The 18283-nt window shown below is 28.5% G+C and overlaps 1 protein-coding gene across 1 annotated transcript; it reads right to left on the reverse strand.

Annotated features, from left to right (window-relative positions):
* Positions 1 to 10945: 10945 nt before the first annotated feature.
* On the reverse strand, positions 10946 to 11603 carry LOC106780797. Its single transcript, XM_014669101.2, has one exon. It carries the CDS (start codon positions 11357 to 11359, stop codon positions 11018 to 11020), a length of 342 nt encoding a protein of 113 aa, XP_014524587.1. The 5' UTR covers positions 11360 to 11603; the 3' UTR covers positions 10946 to 11017.
* Between the last annotated feature and the right edge of the window lie 6680 nt (positions 11604 to 18283).

Here is an 18283-nt window from a genome sequence, read left to right on the forward strand (position 1 = left end):
TGTCCGCGGTCTTTAGCATCTTTGTTCGTTAGACCTCTCCTGGACTGAAACAAAAATATTATCGGAAAAAATATGTTTACTTTCNCACTTGCAAATACTGAAGTTGAATTATTGTATGCATTTGAAGGAGTTGCCCTCAAATTTGCATTTACCCACCACTNTGTATCGTCTTTAATTTATACTCACTAAAGTGAGAAAAGTTACACCAGGTTTGGAAAAACTAAAGAATCTTAAAGTAAAGATGGATGTCTTTCATGTTGAACATGGAGTCGGGTATTCAACGGCTAGAAATGCTCAACAACCTTGATGACCTATCAATTGAGTGACTTTAGAACATTGAAAATCCTCATGATGGAATAGAAGCCAATTTGAATAATAAAACACACCTTGTGTGGCTGGCATTTGTATGAGAAAGGACTAGGAACTTTATTTATTCAAAAAAAAGAAAATGAGGTAATTGAGAATTTGCAACCTCCCAAAAACCTAAAGAGGTTGTCAATCTCTGACTATGTTGGGAATAAATTTTCAAAGTGGTTACTTGATGATTCGTGATCAAACATGATGTCCTTTGTGTTGCGCAATTTTTAATCTTGCCAACATTTACATGCGCTAGGTCTTTTGCCATTTCTGAAGAAGTTGTATATTTCAGGTGATCAAACAAATAAGATACAAAAAGTAACTCGGCATTTTTCAGTTACACTTAGATACAATGAATATTTTGATGGATTTGAAAGTTTATATAACATAAATATAATGTATTAATGAATAAAATATGTTGGTTACATACATGAATCTATTTTTGTTGAGTATTAATAATTTGCTAATCTATCATGGAGTAATAAAGAGAAAATTTGCTTGAAGAAGCAATACAATAGTTTTTTAGGGTACTAAAGAAAATCATCATTTAGCTTTTACGTTATTATCTGGGGACGATATAGTTTAAGTGTATAAACAATTTGAAGAGGTTAATATTATTATGTGTTGCTTAAAAGCATTGATTCAAAATATTGCTATTTTCTATTTTTTATTTAAATACTTTCTAAATGTAAATATTAAATTTTTCTCTTAATTAAAGATAGAATTAAAGTAAAATATATATTTTTGAAATATTTAAATTTAAGTTCCACAATTAAATAATATAATATGTTAAAATCGAATAGATTAGCAACAAACATGATGTGTGATGGTTGGTAACTAATTGTAAATATTTTTTATTTTATTTTTTAGGTGAATAAAGAAAAAAAAAATGCAATGCTTAAAGTACAGAAATAGGAGTTAAAATATATTTAAACACGTAGTATTAAGTATGAGTTATTTATTACCATTAGGAAAAAAGCTAAAATAAAGACGAAAAATAATCATTTTAAAATTAAATTTAAAATAATAATTTTATTTTAAGATTAAAGTTTTACCTATTTTTTGGACATTTTCTTATAAATATTTCGTGAAACTCTACGAATGTCCATAAGCTCATTTTTTTTTAAATTTTTTTTTAGAAAACATGAAGAAAAAGTATAACAATATGTACAAAAAGAAAATCTAGTAGTATTTCTTCTAAAAATGGATATTTAAGTTCGTTGGTCCTCCAGATATTTCAAAACTTTAGAGTATCTATAGAATTAAATTATCTATAACTTAATGCTGCAGAAATATGTTTAGAAATGCCAATAAAAAAAGTAGTGGGTTAAAAAATGAATTGAAAAATGTTTATAAGTGGGAATATAACATTTTTCTAAATGCCAATCGTACATAATTCCCTTTTGTAATTATTTTATTCAAAGTATATATGTATCCTGCATCAATTAGTTGAAATTATCAAATCAATTAAAGTTGAATTGAGAGAAAGTCTTCCTCTCTTATGTATGTTGTGGTCAGTGAAAGAAATTAATGAATACCAACTTCTATTTTTAATTTCTTCTTATGTCCAGACTTACCAACCCCACACACATATTTGACCTGTTACATAATTAGGGTTTGCCATCATAATATTATTTTGTTGAAAAAAAAAAGGTTGAATTGAATTTTTCTTCTTTCAATTATAAATTAAAAAAGAACCTTGTCAAAATAAAAGATGGATTTTTTCCAAAATGAGTTTGAACAAGTATTTAATTAAGAATAATGATACTTAGATAACATTTTTTTTACAACATTTTAACATTGATTACGTGTCAATCTGTGATTGGTCAAAAATTACTCCACAATAATGTTTATGATTATTATTATTGATTGTGGAGTAATTTTTGACCAATCACAGATTAACACATAATCAATATTCAAATGTTGTTAAAAAAATATTGTCTAAATATCATTATCCTCTAATTAATGCAAATGATATCAATCCATTCCTAAAATTAATGTTTAAGGATTAAACTGCATTTTAGCTTTCTAATGACTTACTAAGTGGGACTAATTCTTTATCCTTTGAGGGAATTTACTACACAAACAGTTTCTTTTTCTTTTTGTCAAGATTAAATAATTTTGATATATATTTTTGAGAGTTGAAACATATAAAAATTTGGATAATGATATTTAGACAACATTTTTTACTAATCACAGATTGACATGTAATCAATGTTTAAATGTTGTCAAAAAAATGTTGTCTAAATATCATTATCCTAAAAATTTTACTTACAAAAACATTTTCTAATATTTAAATCAATAAAAAAGTTTAAATCTTTTTTAGTAAAAAAATAAATATAAAAGAATATGTATTTTTTAATAAAATACTATGTATATTTGTGTTAGATTTTAGATACTCTGACTTATGTAATAATACTGACAATATAAAAAAAAAAATCAAGTATTTTTGTCAGCCTATTCACCGCTGGAGTCTTCTGAAACCTCTTGCAAGCCGGCAAGCAGGACGTTATGAATCACTTTTTAAAAGTTGATAGATTTTCAAACTATAGTAAAGAACTCATCATTTAGTGTACTAAGTTAATGATGTGAAACATTGTATATCAAACATCCAAAGAGAAAATGTTTATTTGGAAGTGTCTTCATGGACAGTTAACAAATTAAAATGTTTCCTAAGACTTTTTTAGTTGTTACTTATAAAATTAATTTCATAGAAGAGTGAGAATTTTTTTTTTCGAGTTCAAAAGTTTCACTGTGATAAATATTTAACGTGTCAAATAATTAATAAAAATATTTAACGTGTTAAATAATGAATAAAAAATATTTATGATCACTCAAATATATTTTAGTCATTTTAAACAATATGATTATTAAAGTTGATGATTTTTATGAATCATAATTTTTTGAATTGATAAAATTTTCTTTGTATAAAATGTTCCCTTATGTATATATATACACTAGAAAACCTCCAACTTTTATTATTAATATTAACTTTTAAAAAAGTGTTGAACACACCAAATCTCGAAATATCACAAAACTCTTTTTTTTTTTCAATATTTTTCTCTCGCTTTAAACCATCTAATTTTCTCTTTATACATTCACTCTTCTCCATGGTGAATTTGTTAAAAAATAATTAATATAACCCATCTCAAATTAAAACAAAAAACTTATTTCATAAAAAATCTTAATTTTGTATGAGATGATTTTGAGATTTTAGTCTTTCATGTTTCAATTATACCAATTAAGTAAATATCTCGTGAAATATGAATGTTAATAACTAGACTTCAAGTTTAATTTAATTTTATAAAATTGATTTGGGAGGTGAGGTTGCTCTCATTTAGATATTCTAAAATTATCTTATTTTTAATCGATGTGAGATTTGTAGAGAGGGTTAACACACACATAGGTCTCCACAATGGTAAGATATTGTCCGTTCTAGATCAAACCCTCACAGATTTATTTTTGGTACCACTCAAAAAGGCCTCTCACGAGGAACGTACTCGTTTGAGCCTAGTCACTAGACCTGAATCATCGACTCTGATACTAGTTGTTAAAAACAAGACAATAAAAGAGGAAAGAGAGAAATAAATGACACAAGAATTTAATGTAGTTTAGCGTACAAATGTCCACGTCTAGAACTACACTAGGAAGTATATTTATGTTTTGGTGTATCTTTCAAGCTTTATAGAGGATTGCTTATATGGCTAAATAATAACAACATCTCATAGTATTAAGCAATGTGGAACTAAATTAAGTTTCACAATACTAACAATTCTCCTACTTAGAGCTTGATTTACATTATCACCTAGTGTAGTTTCTTTCATCATTAATTACTCTTGAAGGCTAGTTGAGGCAATACAAAGCATCAACTTATTAGTTGTGACAGTCTTGGTCAACACATCAGTTGAATTCTCTACACCTGAAATCCTCGACAAAGACATGTCTTCATCATTTATCAAGTTTATGATAAAATGATACTTCAATTCAATGTGCTTGCATCTAGAGTGAAGAATTAGATTTTTAGCAAGATATATAGCACTTTGAATATCACTGAATAATGAAGGGTCATCTTGCTCTTTCCCTTATTCTTTTAGAAGGTTTTTCAATATATCATCTCCTTCGTTGCTTCTGAGGTAGCTACATACTCAACTTCAGTGGTTGAGAGAGACTCTTCCTTAAAGTTTAGACTTCTAATTGATAAATGTACCACTCAACGTAAAAATGTAACCTGTTGTGCTCTTTCTACCATCCAGATTTTCTCCCAAGTTTGCATTAGAGAACCCTTGTAATGTGAGATTGCTTCTTCTAAAAGATAAATGCATCTTTGAACTGCCCTTAAGATATCCCAATATCCACTTCACACCTTCCCAAGGCTCCTTTCTAGGATTTGATAGAAACCTACTCACAACTCCCATGTGCTATGTCAAGTCTGGTGTAAATCATATCATACATTAAGCTCCCTACTGCAAATGCATATGGCACTTTAGACATGTAAGATTCTTCTTCCCCTGTATAATTAGAAGAATTCCCTTTTGAAAACTTTAACTGAGTTCCTAAAGGTGTATTGTTGGTTTTAGCATTTCCAACATTGAATATACTAATCAATTTTTCTGTATATTTCTCCTAAGATAAGTTCAAAATACCTTTAGATCTATCCCTAGAAATTCTCATACCAAGAATTTGTTTGGTTGGGCCAAGATCCTTCATTTAATTTTTTTTTGACAATTGTTTCTTCAACTTGCTAATTTCTGTCATATTATCTCTTGCAATTAACATGTCATCAACATATAAAACAAGGATGATATAAATGTCAACATATTTTTCCATATAACAACAGTTATCTTCTTCACATCTGTGAAAACCTGAGTTTCTCATAAACTCATTAAACTTCTTGTATCATTGTCTCGATGCTTGTTTCAATCTATACAAGCTTTTATGAAGCTTGCACACAAAATTCTCTTTGCCTTCTACTTCAAAACCTTTTCGTTGTGCCATAAAGATTTCCTCCTCAATATCCATATGTAGGAATGCAATTTTGACATATAACTGCTCTAGATGAAGATTTTCTAGAACTACTATACTTAAGATAACTCTGATGGTAGTAATCTTGACAATAGGAGAGAAAATTTATATGTAGTCAATTCCTTGTTTCTTTTGGAACCCTTTTATTACGAGTCTAGCCTTATATCTTTTATTACTGTCTGGTTCTCCTTTTAACCTATAGACCCACCTGAATAGCAAAACCTTCTTTCCTTCTGGAAGCTTAGTTAAAGACCATGTTTTTTTCTATTGAAGACAATTTATCTCATTTTTCATTGCTAGCTCCCACTTAACATATTCATCTCCCTACATAGCCTCAACAAAATGCTCTGATTCACCAGCATTAGTCAACAACAAGTAATGTAATGAAGAAAAATACCTTTGTGGTGCTACAATTGTTCTTCTAGATCTTCTAATCATGACTTCCAGAGTTTTTAACTCTATTATGTGTTCTAGTTTTGACTCAGGCTCTACCTCTACATTCTGCCTTTAGTTAACTACACTATCTGAAATTTCTTCTAATGATATTTGCTCTAGCTGTGCATTTACCAATTATGCAGTCTTGTCTTTATAGAACATGTTTTCATCGAAAGTAACATTTCTACTTATGATAATTTCCTTATCTTGGTCATACCAAAATTTGTAGCTATACATGTCAGACCCACAGCCAATGAAATAACATTTTTTTTACCTTAGGGTCTAGTTTATCTCTGCTATTAGAGTCCAATAAAATATATGAAGCACAACCAAAGACTTTCAAGTGTGAAAGACTTACCTCATTCAACGTTATGTTTATTCTTTCTACCGCACTGTTTTATTCTGGTGTTCTTGGAACTGTCTTGATCATTCTGATCCCTGATAATGACATATTTTACCATGATTTCAGTGATGAATCAAGAGAAAATGTCAACTCTTTCTTAACTTTTTTTACCTTGTAAATCCTAGTTTTCTTTTAGTTTGTTAAGTGGTTGCACCCCAAGCTTTAATGAGATATTTTGTTCACTAATCCTTATTTGTATTTGCTGTGTAGGCAAGGTTCTTAGTGTGAGTGTGTATAGCCTCACCTTTAGAAGTTAATTCTTGTTTGGTTAAAGATTTAGATTACATAGGGGAATCTTGTAAGTATATAATCTTAACAATTTCTTATAATGAATTTCCTTCCAACTCGGGTTGTTGGAAGAAGACTGAATGTAAACTCTTGAAGAGTTGAACCAATATAAACTTTTATGTGGTTTCTTTCATTCTCTTTGCTTGATAATCAGTTAATTCTTTAAAAGGTTGAAAAGTTCACCTAAAACAGTTTAATACACCAGAAAATTTTCAAGAAGGGTAAAACCAGTTTTAAACCAATTCACTCCCCTCCTTATCCCCCTCTTGGTTAAGATATATTGATCCTACAATTATAACAAGTTGACTCTATGCAATTTAAGATATGAAGGTTTAAAGTTATCCTTTCCAACCATTCTTGAAGACCTAGATTATGACGAGTAGACAACTTTAAATTTCATTGTCAGACATAGGAATGCAAGAAGTATGAATATCAATTACATATTGTTGCATTATGTCCTTATTCATATCTTGTCTTCTCAGGTACAAACTTTGCGAAACTAACTCAAGAAGACATTTTTTTTTCTATGGTGTTTGAAAAATAATATACCCATCAATTGGCTACATCACATTATCCAAAAACATGGATAAATGCAAGAACAACATATCTTTTCCTTGTGCCATGCTCATTACAATGATACTTGCTGAGACCCTTTATTCCACTCAAATGGAATCACTACTTTTGTCCTAAAACATTGTTCAAATTTAGTATTGTAATATGGATGACATTTGAAAACATTGAAAGATAAAAAACCAAGATGAGAATGATGATAATAAAGACCCTCCAAATGTTGCAGAACATATTCAACACATTGGACCAAAACACCATTTTCAACAACAATTGGTACAACCTAATCAATTCCCGAATTATGATGACAAGTTGGATAAAATTTTGAGAGGAATTGAAAACATCCAAAATGGAATGCAAAGGATAAGAGATGGCATGTCCAATTTAACAATAATTGTGAATCGGGGATTCCACAATTCAAACACGAGAATACAACATTTGAAAGATCAAATTAAAAAACTATATTAAATAATTTATCGAAATTTTTTGTTTAGTAGATTTATATCATTAGTAACGAAGTGTGTAAAATGTAACTTATTTCCATTGTCAGTTTTTTTTGTAACATATGCATAACATCTAAATAATTTACAATTACTTTCAGTTTCTTTTATAGGGTACAGAAATATTTTAGTATAATCCATACTTAGAAGTTGCATTTAATTAGATATAATTGAGATGGATTGGGACAGCTTAGACGTGTCATCATCAACACCATCATCACCAACTACAATAACCCAACTGGATGTTCTTATCAATAAATTGAATTTCATTAACACCAACTACATCATACAGAAAGAAGAAATGAAATCTATCACAAAAATCAAAATGGCCTCGAAATGTAACTCATCACTTCATTACTGAAGATAACAAAATAATGATATGATTTAAGATGCTTGCCTATATCACTCAAAGTGGTTAAATAATTAGAATCTTTGTTAAATATAATTATGTTTATGGTTCTCTTTATGTTTTACTTATATGTTAAAGGTTAATTATATATGTGTGTCACTGAATGAATTTAATTTCCTATTATACTATTATGCTTGGGTGCATTAGATTTATTGTCAAATTTATTATAATCCATGCATTTGAATTTTAATTTAATATACCCAAACATTATTTTATTTCAATAAAATTATATACAACGTTGATTTTCAGTTTTATATTATCTGAACTTAATTTTATAATAACACAACAAATAAACCTTAATAATAGTTGTAATTATAAAATTAATAACAATAATAATAAAACGAATAGTCTATACTTATATATAAATATACTTATATATAATTGAGATTCAGTTTTTTTTCACATTTGTTTTCTAATTTCATCCTTTAATAAAAAAAATAAAATTAAAATAATTATTATATTAATTTTACTCTTTAAGTAACTTTTTTTTAATTTAACAGTTTTCCTCGATTTAATCTTTTTTCTTTTAAATTTAACCATTTTTTCATTATAAAACTACTTTAAAAAAATAAATAATAACTATTTATAATAAAATTATAATAATTTTTAATTCTAATAATAATATTATTTTTTTATTATTATCATACAAAAATAAACACACATGCAAACAGCTTATGTATTTTCAGTAATAATAATGTTATTAATGATAAAAAAATAAAAATGATAATAATCATTATGATAATAATAAAAAAAAATATTTTTGTAATATTAAATAACAACCTTCTTTAAATTTATATTCCACTTATTATTAGTGATAGGATGATAATCATATAATTTTATAACATATTATCATATATAAACTTTTCATCTTTAAATCCACTAAAATCAAATTATTTTTTCCTTAATTCAAATAACCTTAACTTCACTTCTAAATTCACTTAAATCTACTCTCCCAAATCCATCTCCATCTATAAACAAAAATATGTGAATACAAGCTATACATCGTATATACGTATCAAGTGTCATTTTTTCATTGTCAAGTTTTCTTCATTGCCAAGTTTTCTGCTGTGTGTCCTTGACTTAACCATCTAAATGGAAAACTAATGTAACATTGATGTACGTTCTCTGCACGCAAACCCTATTAATAGGTTCATAAATCCACACTTTCTAACCCTTCATTATTTGATGCTCACAAATGAAGCTTCTTCTCATCTTCATCATCAAACACAACAAAACCCTATCTATTCATCATAGGCTTTAATGCATGGGATTAACCTACTTCATACTATCATTTTATGTTTTAAGCTTCTTAAATATATTCCTTTTTTTTTTAATTTTAATTCTTATTATTTTGTTTAAATCATCTTCATATATATATAATTTGTACCTTCAATTAGTTCTTATAATACTTTTTATTTATTTATTTTGAATTAATCCCTTTAAAATACATTTGATAAAAGCTAAAAGACAATAATCAACATAATATAAAGACAAAAAAAAATGCATATTTAGAGAAACAAATATAAAAATAAAAAAAGACTAAAATAAACAACAAAATATAGTGACTCATACAAAATTTGTCCATATTTTTGAAGAAAAACATAAATAATCATGTAAATACTTTGATAATTTGACTTTTACTTACTCTATTTATAAAATTACTTTTTAATTATTATTATTATTATTAATCCTTAGTGAAATAAATAAATATTATAGTTATTCATGTTTAGTGAGTCAATAATTTTTATTGTACTATAACCTATATATAAAATAAGTTAAGAGAACAAAATATATTTAAATGGAACAATTCATTCAACTCAATAATTTTTTTTCTCAAAAAATAAATTACATTAAATTGTTTGATTTTAAAATTAACTTAGGCTAACTCACTCCATAGCCATCAGTGAGTGAGTAGAAATACATGCTTATTTGACAATCACTCACATATATTTAAGTACCTTATGTAAACAAAAAAAAAAAAACAGAGAGATAAGATTAAAATTGCTACAAATAGTTTTATGATGATATTGGATTGATATACTAACATTCATTTTAATAATTTTTGTATCTACTTCCATCATATATTTTATTAAAATAATGTTACAAAATCTTTAAACCGATTTTGGTGAGAAAAACGTCCTTGTCAATGTTTAATAACATAAAAATAAAAAAAATACCTATGAACGGAAATCAGTCACATCTCGTTGTACATAACTATCCTATTTCTACATCAAACAAGTGTCGGCATTCAATTATGAATTCGTAACAATTATTATTTTTTTGTACTTAAAAAAATCAATAATTTCATAAAATATATTATTGAGATATGTCTTCTTTATATTTTTCCCTTCTATAACACTCGTGTAATTGTTTAATTGTTCCTTTATTTCCATATTTGCGCGTATACTAAATTTACACACCACGTAGCTGATGATAAATTGGGAAAGCAGCATTCTGAATAGACACGTCGTCCTTTTTCCTTTTTTTAAAAAATAAAAAATATTATTTGGATATTCAGATTTCCTCTTCCACAAGGAAACATAGGAACTTGGTTATGTTATTTAAGTACGTCAATTTCGAATTGCGTAAACATAATTTCCAATAGAGTTTTGTAGGTAAAAATATATAATTAAGAACATAAGTCATTAAATTTATTATTATTTACCTATAAACATAGTCAAATTATATTCTGATGAAGTTTTGAAACACTTAAAAAAATCTTACAAACAATCTAAGTTTTGAAATACGTCCATGAAAAAATAATCGTAACATGTCGCACTAATATCATTGCAAGAAATAAACAATTTTAAAAAAATAACATATTTTCAAAAATTAGTGTATTTATTTATTCATTCATCGTTCTCCATCCCACGATCTAAATAACTACAACTAAGAATCCGTATACATACACGAACCCCTTTTAATTTCTATTCACATCATCACTAATTCAACAATAGATCGATAAACCAAGATCAAAATCAAACATAGAGGTTCATATTATATATATAGTGATGCATATGGTACAACAACCAAAACCTAGGACATGTCAAAAGTCATCAAATCGTATTGAAGTTGTTGTTGTTGATTGAATGGCTCCATGAAGGATCTTGAGAGAAGTTCATTATACTCAGGTCTCATGATGAAGTTGGTGCCCTCATCCACCCTCCATTGTTGAGGCTCACTTTGACGAGTTTTAACCAAGTGTTCATTTTCTTCTTCCATGGGCATGGAGGTTTCAGCAAGATTGGAGTATTGGCCAGTGAGTTCTTGCACGAGTGCCCTAAAATTTGAGGCACTGGTCTTCACCTTCACGGGGCTCGAAATATAAGTCACTTTGATCTCCTTTTTGTCCCTTCTACTTGCCCTTTTGTTCTTCATGGTCCAACACAAACAAGAACAAAACCAAAAAGTGGAGATGTCTGTTTATAATGTCTCTATGGTTCACAACACACAGCATTCGTTGAATATAAAAAATGCACAAGTTGATGAAGCTTTTTATAGAGGTGGGTCATGGAAGGTGTTGGTCAAGGAGGGAGCTTCCAGGAAAGAGGCTATGGTTAGAAAAAGTTGGATGATGATTTTGACTATTGAAATCATGAAAGAAATAGTTTGACATCAATTTTTATTATTAGTTTTTCTTTTAAATGCATAGATATTTCATCCTTTCTTTTGTCTCCATCCGTACTCTAAAGAGAGATATTTTTATATTTTTATTTTATAATTTTACTTTTTCTTTTATCTAACCATGAATATTTCCATCATTATGAACGAAGTTAAATTAAAATATAAAATTGAACGTAAATATCATCTTATATATTAATTTTTTAAGATTAAATTTGATTTAAATTACATTAAGATTAAGATTGTAATTATATTTTTGTAAGATATGATTAAGATTTTTTATGGGACATTGATTGATCTAGAGGATGAGATCTTGGGATGCTTACGTGACCCGCAAGTGCTGTGTGTATGTCGAGACTTGTGACACCACTTTCTTAATGTTTGTTTAATGATTATTGTTCTTGTTCAATGAATGATTCTCGCACGTGCGCAGCCTTGTACGACTGGGATTCAGATAAACTCCATGGAAACCCTAGAAACTAAGTGACGTTTGTTTTGTTTTATTTTTCTTTTTGCTGAGATAAGATTTTAAGAAAGGAAACTCTGTTTTTAAATTTCTATGGAATTTACTAATCACAGAAAACAAAACATCAAATATCATCAACCTCGTCAATTTGTGGGCTCCTTGAAAGAGTTTAATTTTAGATACCCATTTATAGATTATTCCATATTATTTAATTTCTCTCTGTTTATAAATATGATAAGGATTAGTAACATCATTTTTAATCTTTTTCTGTAACACACTTTGTAGTGTGAACTTCAATTTATTAAAATTATTACACTTTTTAGTTTCATTTTTGATTTGAGGAACATTATATTTGTATAGTTTTTAATAAATGTTAACACAAACTATGTATGAAAAGTAGAATAATTATTTTTGGGGGTTATTTTTAGCCAAGTTTAGAAAATTTTCTTGATCTCGTGTGTTATAATATTCTATCCCTTTTTATATTTATTTTCAAATTATTATTTTTTTAAATCTGAAATGTTTTAGTACCTATAATACGTTATTGAGCTTTGTTTTAGAATATAATTTTTCAACAAAATATCACTTTGTTTTAATCCAACGATTTTATTTAGTAACACACTTTTTATAGTTAAATTAAGTGTTTTATTTTAATGTTCAAAAGATAGGACTTTTAAAGTTTTTTTATACAGTTGTCGAGTTCATTCTTAAACTAAATTAGGAATGATTCTTTTTTTCATTCTAGAAACATGTTCGGGATAAAGAGAGACTTTGGAAGTATGCATAAATATTAGGGTTAATACCTATTTTGGTCCCTCGAAAGAGGGGTTGTGTTCAAAATCATCCTACCTTTTTTAAAAAGTAACAATTGGTTCCATTTTTTGAAAAAACTGTTCAAGTTAATCCTCTTCACTAACGGCGTCAAAAATTTAACGTTTCAGCTGCTTCCCTGGACTAAACTTAATGAGGTGTGTGATTACGTGGCAATGAGGTTAAAATTGTAACAAAAAAATATATTAGTTTTTTTTTTTTACAAAAGTTAAAAAAGAGGGATTAGGGTTTGTGAGGAGATAGGAATGACTTCTTCCCCGTTGCTTTCGAAATCACGACCAGCCACCATGAACTCCATCAGCAACCGCGATCAATCACAACCAACTACCATGGCCAATGTTAATCTCCTTCCTTGCGATTCAACCACACTGAAAGTTGTAATCCCATATCTACGACCAAATTGCACATCTCCTTCACCATAAACCCAATCGCAATATTCTCCATGGTAACAAAAGAGCGAGCTTCCCCACCAATCTCCTTCTTCGAAATACGCAATGCCATCACATTGAGAAACGTTAATAAGCAACAAAGATTGCACACACAATTGAACTTCCCCAAAAGAAAAAGCCAGTTCCTTTGATAATAAATTGCAGTTATCAGACAGATTGCACACAATACTACCACTGGGCACAAAGGTTTTAAATTGCAGCTACAAAAGGAACAAAAGTAGTCAAAGTGGAACGAAGCATTAAAGTTTTCTTCTTTTTCTTCTTTACAACTAGTCTTCCCAGGAAATATCAGTTGCTTCTGTTTATGCATTATGTCCTTAGCGTCATATTGATGGTTTCTATGCCCACCATCGGCGCCTGATTTCTCCATGTCCACCACCACCAAGAATTTCAGCCACAGTAAATATTGGGTTTCTATTTTTGTTTTTTTTATCTAGGTAGTCAAAGTGGAGCGAATACACTGTTTTATGATCAGAAGAATTGGTAAGATGCATAAGATTGAAAGAGAAGAAAGAAAAGTATGAACATGAGAAAGGAGTGGAAAAAAGACGAAAACTAAGAGCAAGATGACTGTAAAGCGGAGGGTTAAAAAAACATGGGTTTTGTAATAAGCGAAGCGGTGACGGAGGTTTTTGACTTCGTGGGTTCGGTGTTCGATCAAAGCGACCAATGTATCTTCTTGTTCCTCTCTACTGGTGCGGCCTCCGTTCTCGTCGTTAAGAATCAGAGAAAACTACCACCAATTTGTTGTGGCTCTAACGTTTCTGGGAAAGGAAGAAGATGAAGCCGATGCAACTTTTTTTTAAAATTCAAAATTTACACGTAATATTACTTTAATGTGTCAAGTATGAAAAAAATGACAACTCATCAAGTTTTTGCCACAGGAGCAGCTGAAACGTTAAATTTTTAACGTCGTTAGTGAAAAGGATTAATTTGAACAGTTTTTTCAAAAAATGGGACCAATTGTTACTTTTTAAAAAAGGTAGGATGATTTTGAACACAACCCCTCTTTCGAGGGATCAAAATAGGTATTAAGCCTAAATATTAGTATACTTGGAGAAGAAGGACAAGAAAACTCTGGTAAATTAATTTTGCTAGATGGAGCAAGTTTTATAATTTTTATTTTCTCAAGACATGCATATCATAAAAAAGTATAGTAAGTTATTTTCATTAGACAGAGAAAAAAGAACATCACATATTTTATACGCACATACACAGTCTCCATATTGTCGATAAATTTCAAAGATTGGTTCATTAAAGATAGAAAAAGGATGTTTGAATTCAATTTTTATAAACTAATAATATCAAATTTTTTTGTTTCTATCAAAAGTTACGCTTTTTTTTCGAATATGAATGATATATTTTTCTTTATTTCTTTGAGGGTAAGTTAGAGTGTTAAAAAAGGTGATAATTACCGATAGATATTTACCGACGAAATCATTATCGAATGAAAAAATTCCTAGTTTAATCCGTCGATAATGCACCGTGCATTTATCGAAAGAAAAATCATAAATTCGTCAGTAATGCAGTTTGCATTTACCGAAGGAAAGATTTGTCGGTAAATCCGTCGATAATACAGTTTGCATTTACCAAAGGAAAACATCTGTTGGTAACGCACCTTGCCTTTACCGAAGAAAAAATCCATCGATAATGCATTTTGCATTTATCGAAGGAAAAATCTGTTGGTAAATCCATCAGTAAACTCGCCTATATTTTAATTACCTACGAAAAATCCGTTGTCAAATCTGTCGGTAAAATGAGCGGTAATTTTCCTGCTCATTTTTTTCTCTCTGTCCGTGAGCAAGGTGCGTTATATCTTCCTTTTATCTCATTTCTTCCTCATTTGCGTGAGGAAGTTGCTTTTTTTCCTATTCTCCATCTTTCACTCCATCTTTTTTTTCTCTTCCACTCTGTTACAACTACAAATCAAGACTGCCTCCATCCTTCTTCTTTGTAACCACTGCCAGCACCGTCCAATATCTCTTTTCTTCTTCCCCTTTCATGCTTCAGTTGTTGCCATGACTGTGCAACTCACTTTTGTTCTTTTGTTTTCACGCTCAGACACTTCCACGACTATGCGACACCAATTTTTTCCGTTGTAACGATTTTGAAGAAGAACGATTAGTAAAAATGATTTTGGCCACTGTAATGGCCAAAGCCAACGTTTTCCTTCACCATACAAATCTTCTGGATCGGTAAAAATGAAATAAAGAAAGACAGGAAGAAGGAGAACGGGGGAGAAAATGATCCAGATCGGGATTTTTACCAACGGATTTATCGAGGGATTTTTCCTTCGATAATTATCAACAGATTTTTCTTTCGATAATTACCGAAAGAAAAAAATGTCTGTCGATAAAATTTAACGACAACACTTTTACCGACGAATGTTTGGTCGTTGGTAATTTTAGTGTATCAACGGATTTTGCATATTATCAACGGATTTTGGTCGTCAATAATATCAGTGTTTATTGTAATACTTTAAAAAGAATGAATTTGTTGAAAATTATAAAAATTCCATTAATAAATCAACATTTTTAAAAGTGAAAAATCTTGTTGATAAATTTTATTTTGAATAGAAAAATTGATGGATAATTATCGTTGATATTTCTTAATAATTATTCATTTTAGTAATTATTAGTTAATAAATAATTGTCAATAATTATTATTAGTATATATTTGTAAAAAGTTATCGACATATTTTGATTTTTGGTAATTACTTTTAGTAAATAAATGATATTGTATTTTTCTTATCTTCATTATGTTCTTCTTATTCCTTTTCTTATTATTTTTCATCTTTTTTTCTTTTCTTATTTTTCCTTTCCTTCTCCTTGGTCGTCATTGTTGCGTACATCGCTTAGGTTGTTAGGAAAAACTTTCAGCAATGAAGAATTATTGTATTTATTCCTAAGAATCACTCTTTTAACAAATAAATAAATTAACACAAGGATACACAAGAGTATAACGTGAAAACCCCAAAATCGGAGAAAAAATCACAATCATTGTCTAAAGAGAACCAAAGAATAAGACTATGAGATAATTTGTGTAACACATATACCACTCTTCCATGCCCTTTGATTCCAAGTACATTCATACTCTCTAAAGCGAGAATTTAACCAAAACCTCACAACACTCTATTACAACATTATAAGAAAAGTCAAATACAAGCTTAAAGTGTCTTTGACTTGGGACAAGAGACACCATAAACTTAGAGTCCATTATATAGCTACTATCACTCATTCCCTTGATTATATTAAGACATTATTTTCACAGCCCAAAAAATTTCTCCTCCTCCTCCATCGTTGTTGTCGTCTTTTATGTCAATATAACAGTTGCCTCCCCAACTGTTATCATTTTCTCCTCCTTCCCTTCCTTCTCTACCTCCTTCTTTTTCTTTCTTTTTCTTCTTATCCATCTCAAATAAATTTATAACATATTTTGTTGGATTTGGCAAGAAAGTTCATGTTTATTTTTTCAATGGAATCATTCACGAATTTAAAGAAAAAAAACACAATAACTAATAGGTTTACTGATTTACTAACAAATTTTACCACAATATGATCAAAGTCCAAACAAAAACTATGGCACATATTTTACTAACATAGTTTATCGAAAAAATATTTGTGTCGATAGTAAAAATTATAAATTATCAATAAATCCGTTATTGGTGGATATTTTCATTAGTAATAAAAATTTTAAATTACTACGAATTTTAATGGATAAATTTTATCAACAAATCCATTATTCACATATATTTTAGTTTGTAATAAAAATTATAAATTATCAACAAATTTTAGAAAAAAATCAATTAGTGAAAGATATTTTCTTTGACAATAAAGAATATAACATTTATTGATAAAATTTGCGATAAATTTTATTTTACCAACAAATATTTTTGCTAAAATTTTATCGATAATACGACAATTTTTTGTAGTGTTGTAGAAAGAATTATGAACAAATATTTGTTTGCAAATGATATATTTTCTTTATTTATCAATCAATAAATAAATATTTAAATACTAATTTGGATTTTATTTTTATTGAGTTTATTTAATTTAGTTGTTCTTTTTTTCATTTGATCTAATTTTTGTCAATTTTTTTATTTGGTCTTTTACGCTAATGCTATTTAAATAATTAATGGATAGTGAATAATGTCGGTTAAGTGTCAATTTGTGATTTTTTTTAATTTATTTAATTTTTTTAATTTAAAGAAAATGACCACATGTCAAGCTACCATCATGCCACATGTTAGGACCAATGACACCTATGAGGATCAATGTTTTATATTAATTTAGTTTTTATATTTATTATTTTATTCAATTTAGTTCTAATTTTGTTAAAGTAGAATAATTTTGTCTCTTTTCAAATGTAAACGTAATTTAATTTTTATATAAATGTTATATTGATATTTTTGTTAAAATTAATATTTTTATTAAATATTTTTGGTTTAGGGTTATAATTGGTTTAAAATTAAAACGAAAATTGTGACATCCCAATAATATACGTCATGCATATAAATTAAAGACGTCATCATCTATGATAAAGAAAGCAGTTAGAGAGTATTTAGAGTACTAAAGTTAGGATTACAGTAATCCAGGAAATTTAGAGGAAATTAAAAAAACTTGGAAATAAAAGTGTCTCAAAATACAGGACATAAAAAAAATAGCATAAGAAAGTCCTAAAAGCTAAACAGCAGCAACGTCCTCGTTCTCCTCCAGGACGTCCTCCACAGATACCTCATTCTCCTCTGCTCACATCCATAAATGGATGATCATCGCAACAGGAAAAACACACACATACAAATCAACCAACAAACAAACAAGGGTGAGCTAATTATATAAAATCATACAACTGAGATTAAGCATGTATCATACAATAATAATTCTTAACAAACAGTTTAATAATACAACCTAAGCATGTGAATTTCTAGACTTGACT

This window comes from Vigna radiata, unplaced genomic scaffold (assembly GCF_000741045.1).
Source record: "Vigna radiata var. radiata cultivar VC1973A unplaced genomic scaffold, Vradiata_ver6 scaffold_206, whole genome shotgun sequence".
Classification (NCBI taxonomy): domain Eukaryota; kingdom Viridiplantae; phylum Streptophyta; class Magnoliopsida; order Fabales; family Fabaceae; genus Vigna; species Vigna radiata.

Bases quoted from the DNA above. Each gene is read 5' to 3' on its own strand.
- LOC106780797 (XM_014669101.2), bottom strand. From the start codon at position 11,359: ATGAAGAACAAAAGGGCAAGTAGAAGGGACAAAAAGGAGATCAAAGTG.